The sequence below is a fragment of the Podarcis filfolensis genome (assembly GCF_964270895.1).
Source record: "Podarcis filfolensis genome assembly, chromosome: 2".
Taxonomy (NCBI): Eukaryota; Metazoa; Chordata; class Lepidosauria; order Squamata; family Lacertidae; genus Podarcis; species Podarcis filfolensis.
In genome coordinates, this window is record NC_139605.1 from 35,545,500 (window position 1) to 35,572,456 (window position 26,957).

Sequence of the window (26,957 nt, forward strand, 5' to 3'; positions counted from 1 at the left end):
TTGATTTTCAGGCTCTGTAAAACAGAACCAAATACCTTGAGATCCTATAGTTTTAAAAACTCTAAGACAACTGAGCCAATAACTCCTGCCCCATTTGCCCGCTGTCCCATTTCTTCACTGCTCTCCCCCTGCCCCCACCATAGTCAAAGGACTACCTTTTTACCTTCTCTGCATGCAGAGGACCTGGAAATCTTAATGGGAAAATAAAAAGACCATAAGCATATGACTGTTTCAATAAATACAAAAATGAGTGCTTGTTTAATAAGGCATGGCATAATGTATGCTTGGTGCATTACGGTTTTATATTTACATATGCTTTGCCGTTTGTTTTTCCTTGGGTTTCCATCCATTTCTTTTATTTGCCATGTTTTCAAATTAAAGAACACAACCAAATCTTTACATAAAATCTTTTTTTCTTTAAAGTACTTGCATGAGTCACACAGCAATGAAGTTATAGCCACATAATATTTATCAAATTTATCTACAATGAAGTAAGTCTCGACCTTAAGTAAAGCTTTTTAGAACAATGTGTTGGATGGATCCCGAGATGGATCCTGAGAACTGCTGTCAGGAAGGAAGTCCACAGACTGTCCCTTTCCTTCCTCCCCCCCTATAGAGAGCAGTAGGAGGACCTTCCTGAACAGCATGGAATGGGGCAGAGCTCCACCCAAGGTGTCTGTGCCTGATTTTGGCCAATCCTCTTTCCTACTCCATCCCATGCCATTCAGAAAGGTTCCCCAGCTGTCAGGAGACACTTTACAGGCCAGCAGAAGAAGAGAGGAATGAATGAATGAATCAATGAATGAATGAATGAATGAATGAATGAATAGAAAAGGCCCCTTCTGCTAGCTTCTTTCTGTGGCTTGCTGCTCATGGTTCTTAGTATACAACCCATAGCTTTAATTCTGAAGACGTTTAAGCTCTTGAATTGCTTTAAGATCTCCCACTGAAACAGATGGACCAACTTCCACATTTAATAAGGATTCTCAGGATACTTTAAAAAAAAAAAAAGCATCAGTATGTAAGACTAGGCCTGAAAATTGTTACTGCTATTAATGGTATTCAGTGGAATTACTCCTGAATGACACCACTGATTTTCCTGACTCGTAGTGGTATTCTCACATTGATGAAGCTCTGAAAAAGACAGGGAATTTCTTGCCAATCTATCCAATGCATTTTGTCAAGCAAATGAGCACTTATAGGCTCAGACCTTATGCAATATTCATACAGATTTCCATTCACTAACAGAAAGGTTAAAAGGTTAAAAGAAAAATGTCTGAATCAAATCCTACTGATTTGATAACCCAAAGCTGCAGTACTTTGGAGCCAGCCAGCCAGCCAGCCAGCCAGTGTTCACATCTGTTTTGAAGCATTGCTGGGGTTCTCCTTTCAGACAAGATAATTAGGCTTGTTGCTATTAACATGATTTAATTTTAAAATGTCTATCCTACCCCATCCTTTTGGCTCATTTACAATGCAAAAATGAAAAGCTGCTCAAATGCAGATTAAAAACAACAATTAAGATATCCTCAGATTTATCCCCAGCCACTAAAGATGCAATCCTAAAACTATGGAGCAAGCCCCATTAAACACCATGGGATTTATCTCTGAGTAGATGGCATAGAATTGTAATGTAAAAGGCTCTTTGCCTTAAAGTGGCAGAACTAAATGCATGCAAGCAGTGGAAACATGTGATATGGATACTGCAGGACTGCAGGTGGAGAATCTCTAGAAGTGAACCCAGTTTGGATGGAAAATCCTCCTTTGTAGTTTTGATGGATGCTCAGATATTCTTTGAATATTCTCTGAATGCTGTTTTTGGCATCCAGTTATATTTTACCTTCTCTGGGGGGGAGGGACAGAGGAAGTGCAACCATGTTTGTGGCTTCTGTTGGATCTCTCAGTGGCTTTTGATACCACACTGATCATGGTATCCTCATGGACTTTCTCTGCGAGTTTGTGGTTGGAGGCACTGTTCTGTAGTGGTTTTTCTTCTACTTACAGGGCCTGTCTCAAAGAATTGCATTGGGGCACTAAGTGCCTACACCCTGGCAGTTCAGTTGTGGGGTGCGGCAAGGCACTATGTTATCCCAAAAGGCTCTTTAATATCTATAGGAAGCTGCTTGGAACAGTCATAAGGAGAACTGGGCTCAGTGCCATCACTGTGCCAGCCAACTCTATTGTTCAATTAAATCTGAGTCGGGAGAGGCAGTGGAGCAGCTGAACCAGTGCCTGTATGCAGTAGTGGGCTGGATGAGGATGAATAAAGTGAACCAGAGCTCTGTTAAGAGAGAGAGACTGCAGGTGAGTAGCCCCCAGATCCTAGAATTGAGGACTTTGACTGTTCTAGATGAGGCTGTAAAGGTAAAGGTAAAGGGACCCCTGACCATTAGGTCCAGTCACGGACAACTCTGGGGTTGTGGCGCTAATCTCGCTTTACTGGCCAAGGGAGCCGGCTGTACTCACCCTGAAAGAACTGGTAAACAGTTCTTGGAACCATAGTTGTCCATGGAATCCCAGGGGGCAAAAACCACCTACCAATCAGTGTTGGCTATCTTTCCTTGGGTTGGCAAAGATACTTTGGCTACTGTGATTCATGCATTGGTAACCTCATGTTTAGACTATTGCAATGTACACAGTGTAGGGCTTCTCTTATGGCTGGTATGGAGGCTGTGGCTACTGCAGAAGGCCACAATCCACGCAGTGGATACCATATCATACCTGTACTGTAGAACCTGCACTGGCTGCCTATTAGCCACCAAGCCAGGGCTATTTACATATAAAGCCCCCAGCAACTCTGGAACAGATTTACCCAGATTTCCCTTCCACTGCCTGGTAAGGGCATTAAGATTTAAATTTTAAAAAAGGAACCTGGCTAGCCTGGTCACTGTCTGATGACCGTCAGTTTGTGGGACTGCAGTGATGAGCTTTTTCACTAGTAGCACTGGTGTTGAAGAATTAATTTTCTGCTGAAATATAAGAGGCCCCATCTGCATTGGCATTCTAACAGCTTTTGAAGATGCATCAGCTTATGTTGATTTCTTAACCTGAGTGTCCTGTTCTTAACTGTGTATTTTAATTATGAATATTTATATTTTAACAGTTTGTATAACTTGCTTTTAAACTTTGTGAACTGCTTAGAAGCTCCCCCCTCCCTTTTCGGCATTAAGTGGTATATATATAAATACAAAATAAATAATATTTGATATCTTGGTAGTCGATATCTTGCAGTCCATGATTGTCAGCATGCAATGGCATTTAGTTATGAGACAGTGCTGGCAGCTGGTGAAATGTGTCTCCACTACAAATCCTGGGGACAGCCATTTTGCTTTTATTTTGCTGCAGTTATTTCTTTTTAGAAGTCTGTGAGCAATGGGATGTTATCATGCCCCTATCACTTCCAGGAGTCATTTGGTTTCAAGCTTCTCCAAGTGGCAATTAATTTTTTTTTTAAATAATAATAAAGGTAGCTCCCTTGCTCAGACCACCAAATCAAAAAAGGTCTTAATTCTGCATTGATTTTTGATTTTTTTAAAAAGATACACATTAACATTGAAATGCAATGGGGCAAACTGCTCTTTGGGGGCAAGAATAAATGGCATGGAGCATTTTTAGGCTGATCAACCCATCTCTATCTGAAAGTTCATTTTGTGGTGGGCATTTCCACATTCGATCTCACCCCCTGGCCTGAAAAGTTAATATGGGGCAGGGAGATAGTTATTCTATTACAAGTGTAGTTTGTCTCCTAAAACGCCTCCACTTCTATCTGACCCATGCTCTAATAGTGTTCAAAGAGGAGTTGTCCTCCACTTTGTATCTGTGGGCAGATGTTGCCTTATGGCTTCAATGACTTGTGGAGTCCATTGTGTCTTTTAAAAATACAGCACTAGAACCTTGAGCTATCCTTTCTGTGAACTACTATTAGACTATAGCTGTCTTTCTGCTATCCTGCTCCTTAAATAATGAGTACCCTGCACATCATACACACATTTTAATATATTTTATGTAATATATTATATATATGTATATATGTATTTACATCCAAACACTCCTGTATACCTCTATTTCATATTTTTAAGTATGTACACACTAAGGCCAGTCTGCCCATCTCGTTGTGGCACAGTTCTTGGAGGACTTGGGTTTCTCCTCCTCACGCTGTGGACGGCTGAGTGAAGCTCCTCTGACTGGAGCTTTTGAGACTCAGGACGAAGGTGGAGGAGTTGCTTTTCCTGCTAACGCTCAGGTCACATCCTTGCCGAGATTTTAAGTACCGAGAGGAGCAGCAGAGGAAGCGACGCAAGAGGTCATGGAAAAGGTGGCCTGTGAAAAGCATGTAGATCCAGGGGTTACAGCAGCTGTTCAGACTTGCTAGGAGGGTGGTGATGATGAACGCCACTTCTGTAGGAGAGAAAGGCATCACAGGTAAACAAACAGTGTGCAATTCTGTGAAGTTTTAGCTACAGCACAATATTTGCTGAGGGAAAAGGGCCCATATTCCCACCACCATGCCAGAAGGGTCAGAAACAAATTGGAAGGTGTTATAAATGCCCGGCTTTGGCCCTCCTTCAGCCCAGCATGTCCTGCAGTACTTTCAATGACATTAAAGAGGTGGAAAGCAAGAAAATATGACATGATCCTGAGTGCATGACTAGAACATGGTAACTGTGTAGAAATTGATAAGAGGTAAACCGACCCTACCATCATTGCTACTACTGAGAGAAAAATCAGCCAGTTACCATGTCATTTTTAGGCATGGATTTCTCCAACGTTTCACTTAGCAGATGCCAACAGTCTGATTTACTTTGAACTAGGGATGAAATTCAATTCAGTTTGCATTTAAGGCAAGTCAATCCAATTTGCACTTCCTGAAATGATATGTGAACTAAAGAACAACTTTCTTTCAAAATTCGCACTTACCTGAATTTTGTGATATGGTTCTCCAACCAAATAATGTTTACAAAAATGCATATACTAGGGTAAAATGTGAGTAATAAAATGTGAGTGAAAATAACCCACTGAGAGAGCATTCTGTGCAAAGTAAAATGAAGCCTTCCGATCATCGCCCTACTCTTTGCTTTCAGGAAATTGGAGGTCAGGTTTTGGCACTGCACTAATCATACTAAACTTTTATTACAAAGCCCAAACTGTGTTTGTGCTATCTCATAGGATTTATGGCCTATTATTTTGTTTGTGCTGCTGTAAAAGTGTTACTGAAAAGTAATTACAATATGATTGCTTTCAACTGTTTAATGTTCAAGGAAATAATTCCTGTAAGAATCACTCCCTTTGCATGCTAGATGGAAAAAATGGAAAAGGCTGGAGGAACTTTCCCATTCATTAACTACTCTTTAAAATTACCAGACTTTTTGGCAACTAATGAATAAGTTGCACTTTCTGTGAGGTCTGATTTGGCAGGGTCCAGTCTTACTCAAAAAGCATAACTGGGGACATTGAGATCAACGTCAACTTTCAGACTGCTGAGATCTGAGGGCCCTGCTCCTGCCTCTCTCCACCAGGCCTAGGGCAGGGCCTAGGACTGCTGCTGCCCAACAGAGAGTACTATTTATGTTCTTATAAACTGCTTTTTAATTGCGTTTTAAATCTTTTTTACAAAATTAAAAAATTTTTTACCTGTTTTTATGTGTTTTGGAGAGGTTGTTTGGCTGTTTCTGTTTATATTTTGATTATGTATTTTGTGTTTTTATCTTGTAATTTTATCTTGTGAACCACCCTGAGACCTGTGGGTATAGGGCGGCATATAAATGTAATGAAGTAATATAATAATAATAATATAATTCTATCAGTCTCAGTTTTCTTTTAGGTGTCAATATTACACAAGGCCCGTCGTGCACCACAACCACCTATTTCCAACATGACAAAGTATTTAAAAATCACAGGAAAGGTTGTTTATATAACATATTGTCTCTCTCTCTCACACACACACACACCCCAAAAAGACAGTATAAGTTGCAACACTGAACAGCTGGATCAGTCCAATGGCCAATCTAGTCCATCATCCTGTTCTCACAGTGTCAACCAGATGCCCAGGACCAGCCAACCTGTGAGGCGAGGTGAGACAAGTCAACCCAATTTGCACTTTCTGAAACAATATGCAAACCAAGGCACAGCTTTCTTTCAAAATTTGCACTTATCTGAATTTTGTGATACAGTTCTCCAACCAAATGATGTTTACTAAAATGCATATACTTGGTTAAAGTGTGGGTAATAATGACTATATTTGGCAGCAGGATCCGGCCTCCAAGGACTGCGTCAGCTGCCGCCGCCACTACTGCCGTGGTGGCAGCAATGGCTGCAGCGTGATCCCTGGAGGCCAGACCTGCCAATGCTGCCTTTTGGTGAATAGGAGGCACTGTTGTTCTTCTCCCACCCCGAAGGAGGAAATAGTGAGGGCTGCCTCTGGGGTCTCCTGGGGTCTGCACATGCCTGGCTGGATTCAGAATGGGTCCCTCCCCCCCCCCCCCCGCGATGGCCTTTGAGTCCCACTTCAACTGTCGGGTAAGGTTGATTTGATTCCCTCCTTTTCTACCAGTGTAGATTTTCAGTCACTCACTCCTCCCGGGTTGCAGGCGACACCATTTTGCAGTTCACCTCAGGTGCCAAAATGTCTTGGGCCAGCTCTGCAGATGCCTGCGGGAAGCCTGCAAGCATTCTGCTCGCTTGTGAATCCCGGCAACTGGTTTCCAGAGGCACAATGCCCCTGGAGTGGAGGTTGCCCATTCATTTGCCTCAGCTGAATCTTTCTCAGTAGCAACACTGTGCTTTGGATTCTACAGGCTGATCTGTGAGAGGCTGCCAAGCAAATGGCCATCCTGTTTGGACAGGAGGCTAAGCCAGATGGGTTGTGTTTGCTTACCCTTCTAGTGCTGCCGTTTAATATCCTAACTGATTGCCTCAGGCATACCCTTACAACAGCTAGACATGCCAGGGCCATGGTCCTGCTTGCTTTAAAATGTTTTCGCTTTGTTTTTAAAGGTGACCCATATTCATTGTGGAATAAATCCCTTCAGATGCCCTATATCTGCCAAGAAAGAGGTATGTTGAGCTCATGTGGGGTCTTGCCTTTGAAGTGTAATAAATCACAAAGCAAACAATGGTTTTAGCTATTGCTAGCAAAATTCCCTGAGTGGTATGTGTTTGTGTGAACAGAGGGCTTGCATATTACAGGGATCTCTGGGTATCTGGGCCTGTGCAATGCATTGCACATGCATGCATGTACAGTGGTACCTTAGGTTACATACGCTTCAGGTTACAGACTCCACTAACCCAGAAATAGTACCTCGGGTTAAGAACTTTGCTTCAGGATGAGAACAGAAATTGTGCTCCAGCACGCAGCGGCAGCAGGAGGCCCCATTAGCTAAAGTGGTGCTTCAGGTTAAGAACAGTTTCAGGTTACGAATGGACCTCCAGAACGAATTAAGTACTTAACCCGAGGTTCCACTCTTCTCTCTCTCTCTCTCTCTCTCTCTCTCTCTCTCTCTCACACACACACACACACACACACACACAACCCCTTTAAGTGAAGATTGAGTCACCTAGCAGCATGCATGAAAGGCAGGTTTCTTCAGGTGCTGTCCTTTATCTTTGCCATTGAGTGTGAATGCAATCTTTCCTTTCACATGGGAGAAAAGAAACAGGCTTATTTCTTCTGCCCCTGGCAACTCCATTCACTAAAAGTCATATATATAGTCCTGCCTCTTCTTGGTCACATGAGTCTGACATTTGAGTACCCCAGTTCTGGTATTAACTTAGATAGATGTATATTAATATAACAGTGACCCATAAGAGGAAGGGTTTTCATTCCCATTGTTGCTTGGTCCACTACAAATGCTCAGAGACTGCTCATGCATTTTCATTAGACTTGCAATATTATCTAATTTATTCAATATGAGTTGTGTAACTAAGAAAAATAGCATAATATCCTGACAAACACAATGTTATGGGTCCAAGGCAAGATTCATATCCGGCAACCTCCTTTTACAAAGGTTTACATAGGTTTTATAGTAAATGTAGTAGGTTAGGTTTCTTCATATATAAATAAAATGTAATACTGTCATTATGCAGCCCCAGTTAAAACATCTGCTGTGCTGCATCACAATCCTGGATTTGCATGAAGTCAGGGGAGGGGAGCAAAAGAGGAGGCAGCTTGCACAACAGCAGTGGCCATGGTATTAGAGCAAAAAGGGATGAGTATTGAGAGGGGGAAAGTGGTGGTTTAAAACAACAGCTGAAGTTTGAATAAAGCAGGGGATGGAATGAACTGAGAGGGGAAATGGTGGTTTTAAACAATGGCAGAGGTTTGAGTATAGTACTGTGTGATATTTAAGGGTTCTGTATTCTTTAGCTCTCACACATGAGGTAGCTGACAAATGGAAAACAGAAAAGTTTCAGTACAGTGAGAAGGGCAATACAGTGAAAGGGGGAAAAGGGGGCTGTTTTAAACAGCAGCAGAAGTTTGAGTAAAGTGGGGATGGAGGAATACAGAGGAAAACTCTGGTTTAAGCAACAACAAAGGTTTGAATAAAGCAGGCCACACACAGTTGCGCTGTCTCTTCTATTTAGTAACTGATAAACTGTGTGTGCAATTTTTTTCTGTGTTACTGTACATTAAGTTTTCATATAGGCTAAGATACCCACAAGCTTTTTTTTTTCATTTAAAGGTATTTCATGTGCAAATAGACTTATTGAAAGATACATGTTTTAGTTATATTGTTAGCTTTTAATTACATCCTTGCATGTGAACCAGTACATATGTAAATATAAATGTTTATTATGTTATAGAATCATAGAATTGTAGATTTGGAAGGGACACAGAGGGTTCTAGTTTCATTGCGCTTTCTGTTGGGATACTACTTTTTTTATTTATTTTTTGGTAATGCTGGGGACTTCTAAAATTTGACATAGCTTGGGGTCTAACCATGTCCTAATCGTTCTCTGGATAGCAGGATGAGCTTGGCTATCCACATTGTATACAGACACCCACACGTATGTGTGAGGTTGGGTCAAAGGTTATTGCAGGCTACAGCGTCTTTTAGATTACATGGGGGGGGGGAGCAATCTAAAATGTTTAGACAAAAAGCTATTATGTTTGAAAGAGTCCAGGGGGGAAGGTATCAAGACTTCTGACGCACATTTGTTAATATAGGGGCACAGCAACTCTGCCCAGAAAAGCTCTTTACAGCTCTACATCTGGAGACTGGAAGATAAACATTTTGCTCATTAGGAAACTTTTCATTGCGCTGCTCTCTCAAATGGGTTTTTGTATTCCAAACGCCTGACCCAGCCATGCCTCTGTTAATCAGAGTGCTTCGCTTGGTGGATTGTTAGCTTTTGCACTTTACATACACCTTTCCAACTGAATGCATATCAGCCTCTGACAAGCGCTGTAATGAAAGTTATTGCGTGATCCTAATCTTGTTGTCTCTGTTGAAAATGTCACCGTGTGCCATGTGACTTACTGGTAAATCTGTGGGATTTAGTCCACAGTTCAGATGGCAGTCTTAGGGATCTTTCTTCTTGACCGTTTCGCCTCTCTGCATTAATTCCTTGAATCATTCATATTCTTGTAATATGGATTTAAGCACTGGTAATTATAAAGGATCGGCTTGCAAACTTGCAATAGAAAGCAAAACAATAGCTATCGACTGTGTTGGGCTTCCATATGGCAGGGGTACATCAAAGGGTACTGCATCCATGCCCCCAACCCCTTTCTTCCAGAGCACAATAGCCATAACCACTGGATTGTTCACAGTACTATTTTCTAGAAAAAGAGGTGCCAGAACTTCCCATGAACACCTCCCTTATTCTTGTATAATGGCAATAGCGCCCACCTGAGAGGTGCCAGAATTGATCACCTTCTCTCCACTGGGTTTTGGCTTCACTGGAACTCTAGTCAGGCTCATTGATGTTCCTCTCCCCTGCCCTCTCTTCAGTTATAAGGAACTCTAAAGCATCACTGTCAATAGTTGTATGTCTCCCCCAGCTGTTATTTATCTGTCCTATCAGGGAGAAGAAAGAGGCATGTCTTCTCTGGCTATAGATTTACCTCTCAGCCATTTTCCAACCGCAAGCCCTGCTGACCAGAGCCCTGGTACAGCATCCACACTGGAGAGGAACACAGTGGGCAGTGGGGTGGTCCATGCCATCCATTCACGAAACACATAATAAACACATTCTTATAACCATTGCCTGTTGAAATATCCTCCCCTCTTGCAAAAAAATAGAAACACAGCCTTTGGAATTCCAGTTAATGGCTTTGCAAGTACGATATTTGCAAGCACAGGCAAAATACAGGATCAACAACATGTCACCTCAGCTTACTCTGCACACAATGTGGATCGTTTTGATGCACTGAAGGAACAACTCACCACCACCACTTAATACCTCACATCTCTAGACAAACATCCAATAGCCATAGTAGAGTAATACCTTTATTAGGACCAAGTCAAATGTCACAAAGTAGTGTGCAGGCTTTCAAGTTTTCTGGAACTCTTTTTAAGGATGGAAGACTGACAGTTAAGAAAACTGCAAGCAAGCAGAGATGGGGAGGGTGGGGGGCATGGGGGAGAAAACTTGGCATGATGTAAAAGCCGCAGACTCCGTAGTCTGTAAAAAAATTAACTCTGTGTATTTTAATTATATTATGTCTCGCTAGGCGCAAAACAGATTTCAAGATGCAACTACGACTACCAGGATAAAGAACAATAGTGGTTGTTTCCCTACTTTAAATCATTTCCCCTTGAAAATGCAAATGCCAGCAGTCACCTGGATCGACACTAAACAAAGTACACATGTCTTTAGTGAAGTAAAGAGCAGATAGTCCCCCAAAGCTAATTTTAGGCAGTTTCACTAGCTAAATTGTCAATAGAATTTGGTTGCATTATCTAGTGTTTGGTCCAGGGCATGTAGCCCCTGAAAGCTACTGTAAGTTCATTCTTTAGGTGATCATCTTCTTAGATACTTTTCCTGAATGAGTAAATTCTATATCCTCTAAAACACACAAATGTTGTAGGTATTATTAGTTGATCCTATATATTGTATGTAACTATTTTATATATGTTTTTGTTACATTGCTTTAGTTTTTTGGTTTTTTTCCCCAGTGCTCCAACCAAGCCATCTATGATTTTTGTGGTCCAGATTCTAGGAAAGCACCTAAAAAATAAGCCACAAATGTGGCTTTTACTCATCATCAGTTTTCAACAGAATAGGAACTGCTGAAGAATACTTGTCAGGAAAGCCTAATGAGCAATTAAGTTTCGTGAAAGTTCCAAAGGTTCCCGAGTGCAGTATTGTTAATGTCTCTCCTTTTAGGTTATAGCTGAAATGACAGATCATAAAGTGTCTGTCAACATCTGGATTCTAGTTTGCCAGGAGGTTCTCCCTGCTTTTAAGCTTCTCTAAGCAGCAAAATTCTCCATGGGTGTCTTGGCTCTCACTAAACTGTGTAATGGAGACAAGTATGGTTACCAGATTATGAAAGATCAGGATTGAACACTAGTATCCTTCATAAAACTGTCACGGGAGCAAACTCTGGCCTTGACCTACAGCTGTGAGTCATCAGATGGTGAGTAAACAAGTCAACGCATGTGTGAACCAGCCCCAGATTTATGAACTTATCCCCTGTTTCAGTTCTAGAGGGAACTATCTAGAACAGCAGGCTGCCACTCAGGACCAAACGAAGTCTCTAGGTTGCCATTCGCTCATTCCAATATATTTTGCGCAAGCACACAGTGATGCCTCAGCCCATTGTTTTGAAATACCGGTAACTCTTCTGAAAGTGGCACTGGTATTTCATGTGCCTTAAGGATGACAAAAGCGGGGAGTTCCTTGCCCTTGATTTGTTCCCTGTATAAGGCCAACCACAAGATGAAGAGACCCCATTTTCCTTGCCCTGCACCCTTGTTAACTTTTGGAATAATTGGTAAAACATTTCAAGGAAACATTTAGCTTAGGACTCTGTTAGAATTTTTGGCTAACAAAACACCTTATCAGAGATAAGAAAACTTCATGGGGGTGGGGGAAACAACATTGCTCAAAAGGTGACATATAATACCAGGAAGTGTTTAATTCCTTTTATCACTCCTATTCCCAATTGAATTTGTTCCACACTTTTCATTTTACTGTTATCTCTGGTGAGAGATAAGTGGTTTCTCTGCACTCCTCAATTCTCACTCCTCTTTGCCACCTACTGTTTCCTCTCTAGTCCACGCTTTCTATGCTCTGTCACCTTTTGCAGATAAAGTTGTGGTTGTCAATTTCTGTTTTTGCTAGCGGAGGTGCAAAAAGTTTTCAAACAATGCTCTCGGTAAAGAATAAGACAAAGGTCCCTCTGGTTCACTTAGCAGTGTATGCACACAATGATAATCATTTCAGACAGCCTGACAAAAACCTTTCAGTCTTCCTGTGATGCTTGAAAGAAACAGACCAGATATTGGAAACATTTGTTGCTATTTACAAGAAGCATTTGGTTCCCTGAAAGTATTAGCAGGTATTAACAGGTTGCAGCAATCTGGTTCTCGTTTCCTCGGGCAACAGCTAAGGACTGGGATCTCCCCAATCATGACAAGGCATGCTGTGGGGATAGAGCTTGCTGATCTGAAGGAGCTAAGGCTATAATTGTCACAGAAGCCCCACCCAACAAACATTGTGTTATGCAAGTACTTGGGTTGAACAACTGCTCCAGGACGGTCTGTGCCTTGGCTGGCCAGTGGCTTATGCCAGTTTGCCAGTTGGAGAAAGCAGTATCTTTTGGTAGGGATTCAGGACCCTGTGAAAATGTTTTACTGATTATGTTTCCACACTTTTCTTCACTGCATGTTTTGCAGTGTTAAAGCCCTGCTGGGGTTCTTTCACCAAAGAGTACTTGCCCCAAAATTGGGATTTGGCTTCCAGGATAACAACAAGCAGAAGGTATTTGATTCCTGGATATAGTTTTAGAAGTATGTATGTAGCAGGAAAGAAAGGCTAGAGAATATCTTGCTTCAATACTTGGTACTCAGACATAGGCACTGATATTTATTTCATTGCATTCATATCACGCTCTTCCTCTAAATAGGCTTTGGGCAAAGAGAAAGTCTCTTGGCAAAAGTGTCCCTTTCTCAGTAAGCTTCATGGGCTAAGGGATGAATCTGGGTTTTTCACACCCAAACCTATCATCCTAGTCACCCACAGCGCATCGGCTCTCAGTTCAAATAAGCAAGTAGCGCATGTATCTTCTCCCCCACAAGGGGGGAAAAATCAACTGGGGAAAAGATTTGAATGGGGAAGTGGTTAGAGGTTAAGCAAGACTCTCCTCTCCTACTCCTCCATTTACTTGCAGTATCCTGGTGATGCTTGTTGTTGAAAAGAAAAAGAAGAAAATTGGGGGGGGGGGTTGGACTAGGCACGCAAGGGATTCCTGGCTTAAGAAACCAAGTTTAGACCACAGGAGCTAGGTGTATAGGATATTACGGCTGTGACATCAGTTATGAAAACTTAAAATAACAGAACTGGAAGATACCTTACGGGTCTCTTAGTACAGAGAGGGACAGCTAACTAGCATGCAGTCTTGCCTAGCTTTCATCATCCCCAGCAAATCTTAGTGTTAAATCATTTGCCTATATTCACTTGCAAGGAAATTGTTCCCCACCCCCTGAGTTTTAACAGGTGGATATTTTTTTTAGGGGTGTGTGTGTGCATATAATGCCTTGGAAATGTTCAACTGCATGCTCTAGGTACGTAACTCCAAACCCCTCATTCCTAACTGACACTGATTTTGGAGCAGTTCTTGATGTCCTATTAAGGGGTTCAGGTTGGGCAGCAGAATATGCTTTTGACCCCCCTGTATGATCACTCTTGAACCCACAGGAGCCCCCCCCCATGCCTTTACATGGGAGCATCAGGGTTTGAAGTGATGTGAGGCAACATGTGAGTTCTGTCTGTGGGGTTTAATCATTCACACATAAGTTGCCACTTGATCAAACGACAAGCACACATGTGTGGTAGTTGATAGCCTTGAGTAGCTTTTCTACAGAGTGTTGTTGTTTTTCTTCTGTGTGCTGCTGGTGGATAAATGCTACATGGCTAAGAATTCTGAAAGGTAGCCTTAACCCATTTAGAGAGAGGTGAGTGTTTCCTATTGCAATGAGTGTCTCCCCTCATAGCTCTAATCCTGAACCAAGCCCCCGGGGTGGGGTCCACTGACCCCTCACTAATGTGCTCATTAGCTTTTGGCAGTGGTTTTCAGAGGAACAACCTGGAACCTCCAGGCTTTGTGTACATAAAGTTCCTCCCTGACACAGAGGGGCAAATTAAGATTTGGAGAGGGAGGATCACAGACACTCAGTAACTGACATCTTATCCATATGCTAAGAGATCACTTATGCCAACCTTTGTGGGCAGATGAGAGGCAGCTTTTAGAAGCTTTTACAACCACTAGTTTCAGTAAAGGAACCCAATCGCTGTAATTTTGTCATTGCTCAAGAAGACGCACCTGGTCATCTCAGTTCACAGCACGGGAGACACCTCATTGTCAGCCCTCCATTCAGCTTTTAAACTCGCCAGTCACTGACAAGCTGGCCACCCATTCACAAAATTCTTTTTATCATTTGGTCTCACTTCAGGGTGAACCCAGAGTGTCTTTGTGAATCCACCAGCATTTTCTTATGAATACCAGTGTTTTCTTATGATCATTTTATATTGCTTTATGGAAACCATTTACCCTTGCTAAAAAAAACACAAACAAATAAAGAAGCCCATAATATATTAGAGATCTATAAATGCATTCTTCTCCTTCCTGCTGCTCATTCTTTCTTCACATGTCTTACTATCCTGCTCCCCATTTTCAAAACATCCAAGTCCCTCATTTGGGCAGGCAAGGCAGTGAGGGAGAGAGATACCATGTAACATACCCAAGGTCACATAAAGAATGGCCAAGGTCTCCCAGGGTTACATCTCAACCTTCTCCACCCCATCATCACTCTGGCAAGTAAGTAAGCTGGTCTTCTTGCCATACCATCTTAACATGTCTCGATTTATTTTATTGATTTATTGTTGCTGAAATACCTCTTGCATATCTTATTTCACATTGCACTGCAGATCAGCTGGTTGATAATGAACTCAACTGAGATACCTCTATTTTTTAAAAAGAAATTATTGGGTGGCAATTCTCTATACTCATTGCACACAGCTTGTATAGGCAGGGAAAGGAGGAGAGAAGACTGTACCTTCTTTTGGAGCATTTTCGTCCCACGCAATCCACATCTGCACAATGAAAAAAGGAGTCCAGCACATAATGAAAGCTAAGACTATGATGAAGGTCATTTTGACAGTCCGGATCTTGGCTTTGGAAATGAGTTTGACACTGCTGACCCTGGAGAGGGTGCCTCTATGGGGATTCCTAGAGGTCAAGTTCACATTGGTCTCATGAAGGGTCTTTAGCTTCACATTCTGCCAAATCTTGAAGCTGATCAAGCCATAGCAGATGGTCAGCATGACCACAGGGATAACATACACAGTCAAGGTTATCCAGGTGATGTAAGCTTTAGGTCCCCAGGGCTGGATGAAATTTGCCCAGCAATCGAACACCCCATTATCCACATCCTGCATGGAAAATATTTGGAGTTGTGGGATGCTAAACAGAAGGCACACCATCCAAGTGAGGAGGACAGACAACCGGTCAGACCTCCTACGTAAGGACCTCAAAGGCTGGCAGATGGCCAAGCACCGATCCAGGGACATCAGCAAGAGCATGTAAGTGGAAGCAAACATCCCCACCACCTGCAGGTATTTGATCAACTTGCAGAGGTAATCTGGCCCAATGAACCTGAAAGTGATGTCCCAGATGAGCTGAGGCAAAACCTGGAAGACGGCCACCACCAGGTCAGCGATGCTCAGGTGCTTCATGAAGAAGTACATGCGGGAGTGCTTGTGGCGGGTCGTGTGGATAGCCGCCAGCACACACAGGTTTCCAGTCAGGGCAAGGAAGAAGATGAGGCAGAGCACGGCCACCTCCACCTTGGCAACGTTCTCATTCCGCTTCACGTGAGTTCTGTTGCTTTGGGACGTCTGGTTCTCCACACTGGAATTGCTCAAGGAGCAGTTGTAGATCCATGGGTCACTTGCAAACAAGCAGAGAGTATCCATGGCTGACTGCTTCCCATCCAGTGCCTTTTGCTAGATTGATCTGAGGCTGGGAGCCTCTCTCTGTGAGCTGCAGTCCCCTTCACAGCTCTCCCTTCCTTGGGACCAGGCCTTTCAGTTCTGCTTTCCTTTTTCTGCAACGCCCCTTTGCTCCCATTTGGTCTTTTCTTTCCTAGATGTATCTCCACTTCGCTCCCTTTGGGTCATTCACTAGTGTTTGCACATGGAGAAGAGTTGTGAGTGGCTTTTCTCTCTCTGCAGGCTTAGCTGCCCTGGGAAAAGTCTGGGGCTGGAAAGGTCCAAGCAGCCAGCTCTGTCTTCCTGTTACCTTCAAAATTACCCGACCCTCTTCCTCCTGGGCTCCTAAAGCAGTCACAGAAAAAGCATGGAAATGTGTTTTTACCAGAAATCAGAATCACCACCCTGCATCCCTGCCATCCTCTCAGTGCTGGACCCTTCCCAGAATGCTGCTGTATTACTAGGGCACTCATTCAATCTCAGGACCGTTTCAGTTTGTTTCAATGGATTGCTCCAGTTTACTTTAATGCAACAATGAGCCATTGGCTCATTGGTTCACAGAGTCCCTTTGGAGCTGCGGTGTTTATTCCAACATATCAGTACATGCAGATCAAGGGAGAGAATAAATAAATAAGAACTACACACTTGCACATATTATCTGTTGTTGCTAAACACGACTTTCCTATTTGCAAAGAAATCCTGTTTCTTACCTTTAACTCATTCCTTTCTTTTAGAAACTCATTGGCTGTAGAGTTCTTTTCTCCATTTAAAATGTAGTATTTCCAGCTACCCTTCTCCAGATGAGATGATCCAAGGATTTCAGGTGAGTGTTTAATCCCTGTGACACATCCAGCTGCTCCACAAGTTTGCTCTCAAATGAATCCAGGAGGACAGAGTGGAGGGAGGGGGGTGGAGGAGGAGCGGAGGCTGCAGTCAGCCCTTCAGAGTCATTCATGGGCAAAATATACTGCTACTGTCTAAACACTGCGGAGATCTGTTTTTCCATTAGGTGGCGGAATAGGCCACCGCTTCGCTCTCGTTTGCAGCGAGGGACTAAAAGCTCAGGAGAGACCCGATTGAGATTCCACTCAACAAGGACCGCTTTCCAAATTAGTTTTAGATGTGCACAGTTACACACAGCTGTGTCTTAAGAGGCATGGAAAAAATGCAAAGCCAGAACCCAAAGAACAGCAAAATCTGTTCTATGAGTCCAGATTTGGGGGGGAAACAGCTACCTTTTGCTAACACCTCTCCACACAAATCCCTACTGTGCCTTTGCTGCATGCAAGACCAGCCCAAGATGTTTTGCTGCCTGAGGCAGAACAGCAAATGGGTACACCACCAACTGACATCTATAATATCCAAGACTCGCTAGGCTATTTTGGTGCTTGAGGCAGAAATAGACATAAGCACCTCTCCCTGAGAGCAAAAACAAGCAAACAAACCACAATAATAATTGACAATTTCCTGGCCTTTCATGAAGCTGTTGGAAGTGACTACTGTACTCTGCCTACTGGCAAAGCCAGCTCTAGGACAAATTGCTGTCAAAACTGAAAGGTGTTTTTAAAAGATGATAGTGAGGTGGCATGCTACTCACCCACCCAAAATGGAGGAGTTAAAAGTTCCATTGGCCTGAGGCAAAGCTCTTGCACTTCCCTGGACCACTGTGTGAAAACAGTGAGCAAAGAACTGAGGAGAAGATAAGTGACTGCACCTTCCAGGTAAAGATCAATTTCATCACATAAACTTTACATTTCCAAAGACCTGGAAGTGATTATTGCTACTATTGTTCTTATTATTAATTACCTGTCCTTAACCCTAAGGTCCCAGGCAGGGCTTTCTTCAGCCAGAACTCACCAGAACTCAGTTCTGACTCCTCTCAGGTAGACACCATTGCCATTATAAGAGAACATGGGAGGTGAGTGAGTTCTGGCACCTCTTTTCCTAGAAAAATAGCACTGGTCAAAGGGCAGTTTAGAGCAAATAAAACACAGTTTTAAAAGTTTTGTGTGGTTTTTTAGAACTGACATTCACAAAAAAGGTGGAACCTACAAATATACATATCAAGTGTCAAGAGCCGGGGTAAAGAGGTGTGGCACTTCACACATTATCTCCTCAGAGGCAAGATAGACGGTAATTATTTGAACTGTGAGAGGTATGAGGGCAGGCCTTGCGGATGCCTGAATGAGTCGATGTTTCTGAGTGACACTTTTCTGGCTTTGTCAGAAAGCTCACAAAATTGAGTAATCTGCCTTACAACCTTTGCTCCAATCTAGTCCTGGTGACAGTGTTTGCTTAAACAGCTGTCACACCAAATCCCCCAAAGATCTTTTTAAACTCCGTGGTTTTTTAGCTTTTTGGCCGGGGGGGGGGGGAGTACAGCTGTGCTGTGAGAAGAATCTTGGGTGCATTTGGGTACATTGTGCATTCCTCTGAGTCACAACAGTCATTTCCCAATTTACCTCTCTGGCTCTTCCCAATATTGTTCTGCACTAAATGCTTCTGAGTTTTCCCTGGGTATCTCTTCTCCCACCCTTAATTATTTAATTTAGGCAGGAATCCTCTCCCCTCCAATTTAACTGAAAAGCATACAGTACATGTTTTGGTTCAGCTGCACCTCCTGTCTTTTCCCTATTTCTTTGTTAACAAGGAGATAGTTTCATCCCCGTAGCTTGAAAAGTAGGGTGGGGGGGATATGGGCGCTCTTTGAAGTGAATAGATTAGATGTTGATTTCTTGAAGTAACAATTTAGTTGTGTGGTAAAAGCTTTGGGGGAGAGCCCCATCTGTTAGGCTGGATTGGAGCTGCAGTTTAATTACTCTCCTTTTGTGTTGACAATCAGACTACATAAAAGAATGTCAGGCGCTAATGAAAAATGGCTTTCCTGTTTACAGCATTTACTGACAAGAGAGAGACAAGGGACAGGATCCAGCTCTTAGGGGTTTATATGCTGTTTAGAAGAGTCCAAATGCCTTCAAGTGTTTTGTGACAGGTGAGGGATGGGGGGAGACCGACAACTTCAAAGGAAATTTGAATTCTATATTGACTTCCCTGCAAAAATCCTAAAGTTGTAACCCCAACCCCTAATTTTTTCTTTCGAAATAAATTATGAAAGCAATTTTGCATTTGTATGCTCCTTCACTTCTTATTTTCATCTCTGGTTTTATGTGATGCAATGGGGAAGAGGCAGCAGGACATACAGATCAGTCTAGGGTGATATTCAAAGAGACTTCAGACTGGTACCCATGATAAGTGAAGCAGGAGTTCCCACCAGCCCACTGAAATTCCCCTCCAGATTCTTACTAGTTTTAAAGTTTTTATTTGCAGACACTTATTTGTTTACTAACTTGGAAGCTGGACCAAATAGATTCAGCAGAATCCATCTAAACTTTTGGAACCACCTTAGGGGCTTTTGAAATGTATAAGAGCTCTCTAAGCATCCTCACAGCTGAGCTTCCTGTGAGCAACCAGATTCTGTTATTCAAATCCTCTATTATTTAGGGGCTTCAGATGCACCTCTACACACACACACACACACACACACACACACACACACACACTGAAAGAATGCACTGAAGGGGATATGGAGTCCTGTGAACAATCTCTATCACTTGCTGCAGATGTGTGCAGTAGCCTTAGGGAGGGAGGCTACTAGACCAAATGGCCTTGCAACTTGCTTCATGGGCTATTTTAGTTCACGAGGGGGAGGGTTCATCTGATCTTCCTTATTGTGAAGGCATTTTGGTGTCACACATGCCTTTCACAAACTATTTGTATGCTGACAATGATACTTCTACATTTGGACATTTTTTTCCTCAGAGAACAGAATTCCTTCACCAGAATATTAATGAAACACTGACCAACAATCAACTAGCACTCATTTTCTCGATTTAAATCAACAGTGGATGCAAGACGTCACTTCATTTATTCATTTATTATTCTGCTGTTCATTTATTTTTTGCTCCAAATGTTGTTCCTCACGCCTTGCACACATTCCATGGACTGCCTACTCCGATTAAACGTACAACAAAAGCATTTTATCCAGTGGGCCTTAAATAAGCAGTTTGAGACTGTTCTTTTCAAGGAAAGAGACTGATAGTCAAGCAAGATGTGGCTTTGGGAAGAAAGCTATGCCTCTGATATTGTCCCCCCCTCCCCAAACCTGTGGTTAGCATGCGCAGCAAAGAAACATTCCCAGCTGTCAGCTAAAAACAAGGCTAGAGATTAGGCCTCCTCCCATGAAGCCTTTTGTGTTTTGGTTAAAGGTGAACCCAAATCACCACAGCCACCATTTCTCCACTCCAGTCCTCCTCCAGTAGCTTTGCTTTTTTAAAAAATCTGTAAATTACATAGAATCATAGAATCATAGAGTTGGAAGAGACCACAAGGGCCATCGAGTCCAACCCCCTGCCAAGCAGGAAACTATAACTACAGCAATGCTGCATTATCAGAATATATCATTCTAGGTGGATGAGCCAGCGTTTGTCCCAAGCGATGGCAGTGGCAGTGGCAGCTGTAACAGAGCATCCCACTATGTTTATGACTAGTTGCATTGCTTTCAGGTTAATGAAATGTTTAAAAAAGACATAAAAGAAAATGGTTATGCAGAAAAAGACTCAAAGTTTCAAAGAGACATAATAAACAATGATTGTAAAACTTTATCAAAAATGTATAAGATATTGTTGGAATGGTATACGAAAGATGAAGAAGTTAAATCGGTAATGATACATTGGGCCAAGGACTTTGGTTACAATAGTTTGATGATTGGGAAATATTATGGAAAGAAAATTTAAAATTTACTGCATGTACGGCGTTAAAGGAAAATGTCATGAAAATGTTTTATAGATGGTACATCACACCGGTAAAATTAGCAAAAATGTTTAAGACATGTAATAAGTGTTGGAAATGTAAAGAAAAAGAAGGAACGTTTTATCATATGTGGTGGGATTGTAAGAAAGTGAAAAGTTTCTGGGAGATGATATATAATGAAATGAAAAAGATGTTAAAATACACATTTGTAAAGAAACCAGAAGCTTTTCTTTTAGGGATTACAGGAAAGGAAATAAGGAGAAAGGATTGTAAACTTTTCCAATACGCAGTTACAGCAGCAAGAATTTTATTGGCCCAGAAATGGAAGCAAGAGGAAATACCGACAATAGAAGAATGGAGAATGAAACTGACAGATTATGCGGAATTGGACAAACTAACTGGGAAAATTAGATATCTGCGAGACCAAAAGTTCATCGAAGACTGGGGAAAGTTTGTAGAATATCTGAAAAATGTATGTGATGTGCAAACAACGCTAGTGGGGTTTCAAGAAGCACTGTGAAAACTGAGGTGTATTGCTAAAAAGAAATAGAAGGGGGAGGGAGGACAAACTGCAATACAAATAAAGGGAATGTGTAATTGAGAGGTAAATGTGGATGATTACCAGAGAAGCTGAAGGAAGTCCAAAAAGAGATAATTTGTGAAAATTTGGATAAAATTGTATAATTGTGTTGAAAATTAATAAAAACTTATGTAACAGAGCATCCCATTGCCTCAGCATGGCCACCGCTACCAGCCTCTTACCTTGAGTAGCTTGTAGTGGCTGCTGGAAAGTGGGCAAAGAGGAGAGACTGCCCCCACTGAGGCCCAGCCCTGTGTGATGTGTTGGCTCTGAGGGGCAGGCAGAGGGCAGGTCTGCCATGGGTGGGAAGAAAGGGGGAGCAGAGCAGAGTCTTGATTTAAAACAAAAAACTTTGTGCGTCCCTGTCTACTTATGCCCCTTTCTAAAATTTACAAAGAACAAAATAAAATAAAATCAGGATTAAGGGTTATTCTCAGGACAGTGGAGGGTGTGTATTTTTGTGTCCCGTTGCTGTGGTGGTGGTGGCACACGCCCTTTCTCTGGTAGGAAATGCTTTGTGTGGAGGCTGTGGGGCACCAAAAAAGGGAGGTCAATGAGGGTCAGCTGTGGGGAGTGAGAACTCCTGCAGGGGTGACAAAAACACAGGTGCTGAAGGGGCAACATCGCCTCCAACATTCCTCAGGTGAAAATGTCCCTATTTTCATCTGAGGAATGTTGGAGAGTATGTATGTGTGTGAGTGTGTGCCCACACGCTGTCAGGGACTGTGCAGAGGAGGAATGGTAGAGACTGCCTCCCCATCCTGACCCTTCCAGGGAGGAGGAAGAGGAAGACAGTATAGAGTTACAACGGGGTTTTGAGGGAGCTTGCGACTCAGAGGCAGTTGAGGGGGAAAGTTGGGAAACCATGGGAGAGCCAGAGCAACAGCTGGCTGACACGTTGTCACTAGAAAGCATTCCAGACCCTCCATCTCCCAGAACCCGGTGAGCCTTAGAAGTAGGAGAGCAAAGAGCTTGAAGACAGAGGGCACTTAGTGGCACCCATAGAGGAGATGATGATGATGATGATGATGATGAAAGAGGAAGTGGGAGAGAAGGGGGGTGGAGATGCACTCGGGACAACACCATTATCCAAGAGGCAGTGTTCTATAGTCTCTCTTTGTAAAGTTTGAAATAAAAAAGGACTGTAAGAAACTTTTTCTTGTCTTTATACTTTCCTGGGCAACCAGCCAGGAGCTGCTGACAGCACCTTGACACCACCATTAACTCCAATTTTGGGCAAGATTGTGCTGATTTTTTTGGTGAGATCTTCCCCAAATGGATACGATCTTACACCAAATCAGCACTGGTTGAGGTGGTACTTCTCCACCACTAGCGGATGTGACAGGTCAGGCAAGGCACCTGTGGGTATGCCTCCTTGGGGGCTTCTGCAGCCTGAAGCAGAGGTTTCACCCTGCCTGATAGCAGGGCCAGCTCTGGGAACAGTATAAAGACTTTTTCCATAATAGGCTAGTTTCCTAAGAGAGCAATCCTGTACATGTTTTTTTTTTCTCAAAAGTAAATCCTGTTAAGTTCAAGTGGAGCTTAGGTATTTAAGCAGTTTAAGAGGCAATGGCAAAGAATTTAAACATGTGGTCCTACAGCTGCAGTCTGAAGTGGTAGGATCTCAGTTTGAACAAGTGATATAGTCCCCAAAGAGCCACACAACGTTTTTTATTCTGAACATGCTGTTTTATCTTTGCAAATTTTCTCTCTCTACTGAAATGCATGGATAATAATAATAATAATAATAATAATAATAATAATAATAATAATTTATTTGTGCCCCTCCCACCTGGCTGGGTTTCCCCAGCCACTCTGGGCAGCTTCCAACAAAGACAAAAAATACACTAAAATGTCACACATTAAAAACTTCCCTCTGAACAGGGCTGCCTTCAGATGTCTTCTGAATGTCAGGTAGTTATTTATCTCTTTGACATCTGATGGGAGGGCGTTCCACAGGGCGGGCACCACTACCGAGAAGGCCTCTGAGTTTCCTCAGATAGTTAACTATGTTTTATGCAGAGTAGACCTACGAACTTAATGAGCAAACTAGGGCCATTAATCCCAATGGAATTCCAATGGATTTTTTTTGCAAAATCTCAAAAAAGAGAAGTTTTTGAGCTATTTTAAAGGAAATATGCCAAAATCTACACTACCAGCATGGGTTGCCATATGTCTGGATTTTCCTGGGCATTTCAGCAATTTCCGTCCGCACACAGTTTCCGACAGCCAAATCCTGGTTATGTCTTGGAAATTCTGAACATATGGCAACCCTACATTAGAGTGTCTATGCTCACAGCTGCCTGCTAGACGAAGTTAATTGTGCTTCTAAACATAGTTGTGCTGGGGCTCTCTGCATGTTCCTCATATTCAGCCCATGCTTGACCTACTCCATCCAGTGCACTGGCAGTGAAACTTAGTTACTCACTTCTCTCCTTTTTCTGCCATGCTACTCCTTGGTAGAATAAAAACCCATCCATCATGCGAAAAAGAAAAGGAGAGAAAAAAGAGGCAAACAACAGGTTCAGAACAAAGCGTGCAATTTGAGTCAGTTTCTACGAATTGGCATTGATCTGCATACAGACTGATACAAATAACCCGAACTGTACCAACATAGACATTTGCATTTCATTTGCGTATCTTACCTTTGGCATCACGTGATTCATTGCTTCCACAGGCAACCTGCAAATTACCATACAGTTCCTTGTTTCCAAAGGTAAAAGTTAGAAGCCAACCAGCTTCTCTTGACCTTGCCTGACTGCCCTCTGCTACAGATTTTGTATTATTTTCTCCACTCCCAAGGTACATTAACTGCAGCACACATTCAAAGCAGGAGGCTGGATGTGACAGCTCCAGATCACTCTAGCCCCGTGATTCTATGTTTAGCAACACTCACCTTCCTGCTTATAGCATCACATTCTGGTGTGAAGTGAATGACCTGCCTGCCTCTCTTTAGGTTGTCATTCATGGAGTTACACTGTTCAGTCTGACGGCAAATGGGTCTACTCCCCCCCCCCTTGCTTTGCTGGAAACTCCCACCCCACCCCTTTTAATTTGCTTTCTACCTAAGCAAAAAGAGCTCTCTTCCCTTCCCCTTTGTTAGAAGGAAAGGCTTCAGGGAGCAAAAGATGTAGCACCGCCAGCTTTATAGCTTGCCACCCGCAAGATGAAGCAGTGGAGCCTCAGTCCAGACTCAATTACGCATGCAGGGCACAGTAGTGCCGCTTTGCAGGAGACTTCTAGCGAGTGCTCTGCTTTCAAAAAAGGAAAACAGCTGCCTTTTGCTCCTGCAGGACATAGTGCTGCCTGCTGATTTCTTTAGGTGTGTGTTAATATATATATATATATGGCTCAGTTTATAAAGAGCAGGAATTTTAAAAAATGTGAGGCTTTTAAATGGTAGGTCCTTCAAAGGCTTCTAAACTAGGATAGATAGGGAAAAGTGTGACCTTCATTTTTACTATTACGATTAATCCCTTACAAGCAGCATCAGTGGATATGGTGCGGCCCAAAGCATCACAAGCAAAAGCAAGCAAGCAAAAATCAGGCATACATATTTAATTTTAGTATTTTTTTATAAGACTGCATACATCGGTTTCTCAGGTAGTTCCTCATCCAGACACTGAACAGAGGACACCAAAGCTTTAGCTCAGCACAGTGCCTCCAGGTGCATTTGATAGTTGGGATAGAAGGGATTAAAACATGGGGGGAAAAGGAGTGTAACACAAGGCAAATAAGAACAAACGCAACCATCAGGGTTAGCCATCAGGCTCAGGAGCCACTAGAAGAAGAAGAAAGCCTTCTCTTCCATGAATTTGCCAAACCCTCTTTCAAAGCTATCCAAGTTGGTGGCCAACACTAGTGGGAGCAAATTCTATAAAGTCTGGAAAGTTGTGTTTAAGTTGAAGATCATGGGCTAAACCATGGGTAGGCAAACTAAGGCACAGGGGTCGGATCCGGCCCAATCACCTTCTAAATCCGCCCTGCAGACAGTCCAGGAATCAGCATGTTTTTACATGAGTAGAATGTGTCCTTTTATTTAATATGCATCTCTGGGTTATTTGTGGGGCACAGGAATTCATTCATCCCCCCCCCAAAAAAATATAGCCCACCCCCCCCACAAGGTCTGAGGGACAGTGGACTGGCCCCCTGCTGAAAAAGTTTGCTGACCCCTGGGCTAAACTAAGGTCAGTTTAAGGATGGCTTCAGGAGCAGCTTATTCCTGATTCAGCCTAGGGATCAGCAATGGGAATGGATGTTTCTGCTGTGCTCTTCCTTGTTATCTTCCTCCTGGTACATAGATGCCCGTGGACAATAGATGGAATGCTTACAATGTAATTATCTGAATGAATATTCTTACAATATAATTATGTGAATTAATACAGGAAATGAAAGAGAGCTGGACTTCTGGTAGTTGCATATATTATTAATATTTAAAGTGGTAGCTCATGCATCCCCCTTGATGAGAACTGGCACACCTCACCTCAGAGGAGGTGAAAGATGCCTCTGCTCTAAAGATTAACAGTATGCATAAATACAGGAAGCATGATAAATATATATATATCAGTCATGCTTCCTGTATTTATGCATACATTTCATTTCATATATATATAATCAAAACCATATGCAAAACCATTCAAAGTGTCCTATCGTAGAAAGGTTTGGAGTCTGATATCCCAAATCCTACGAACACATGTAGCATTGTGATGGCCAGAATGATGATTCATAAATGCCCAGTTGTTGATGATGAAAGGAGAACAAAGAGTGCATAGGAACCCAAAGAAATGTCAGGATTTGATGTCTCCATCTGACTGTACAGCTATCCACCAGTCATGATCATAGAATTATAGAATCTCAAAACTGTAGAGTTCGGAGGCACCACGAGAACCATCTAGTCTAACATCTGCAATGCAGGAATCTTTTGCCCAGCGTGGAACTTGAATACACAACCCTGAGATCAAGAGTCTCATGCTCTACTGACTGAGCTATGCTGGAGGGCAATATGTAAGAAACACTTCCCAAGAAATTGGAACATTTTGATCATCTACAGGGTCATTTTAATAGCAATGCATGGAGTAATGCATGGAGAATATTGTATACTGAAATACATTTTACATTATGTTGAATTTTTCTAGCACTATTAATAGTTTGTTGATTGCTCTTTTCTAATGAGACTTCCCAGAGATGGCAGAAAGAAGTTAAACATTTGAAGAATGCATGTGCCTCATGAATATTTGCTCCCTGTTCCGATAAGCATGTCACACACAAATTTGTCAAAAGTATGGTTGATTTGGCCACCAGAGTTTCTGGGATCAGAATCTGGATCAGAATATTTAACCCAAATTTCAGGATGCCTCAGATTTCAGCGATGAGTTGAGAGTCCAACTGCCAGTACACCTGTGAAAACATAAAC

At 42.5% G+C, this 26,957-nt stretch overlaps 1 protein-coding gene across 2 annotated transcripts; it reads right to left on the reverse strand.

Annotated features, from left to right (window-relative positions):
* Positions 1–223: 223 nt before the first annotated feature.
* On the reverse strand, positions 224–24,529 carry OXTR (oxytocin receptor). Of its 2 annotated transcripts, none has more exons than XM_083599145.1 (3): positions 24,190–24,529; positions 15,222–16,500; positions 224–4,398 (listed from the first exon to the last, which is right to left on the reverse strand). In XM_083599145.1, the coding sequence occupies exons 2-3, from the start codon at positions 16,138–16,140 to the stop codon at positions 4,151–4,153; spliced, it is 1,167 nt and encodes a 388-aa protein (XP_083455271.1). In that variant the 5' UTR covers positions 16,141–16,500; positions 24,190–24,529; the 3' UTR covers positions 224–4,150. The 2 variants fall into 2 exon arrangements, with proteins under 2 accessions (XP_083455271.1, XP_083455270.1); XM_083599144.1 differs by lacking the exon at positions 24,190–24,529 and adding an exon at positions 16,866–17,061.
* Between the last annotated feature and the right edge of the window lie 2,428 nt (positions 24,530–26,957).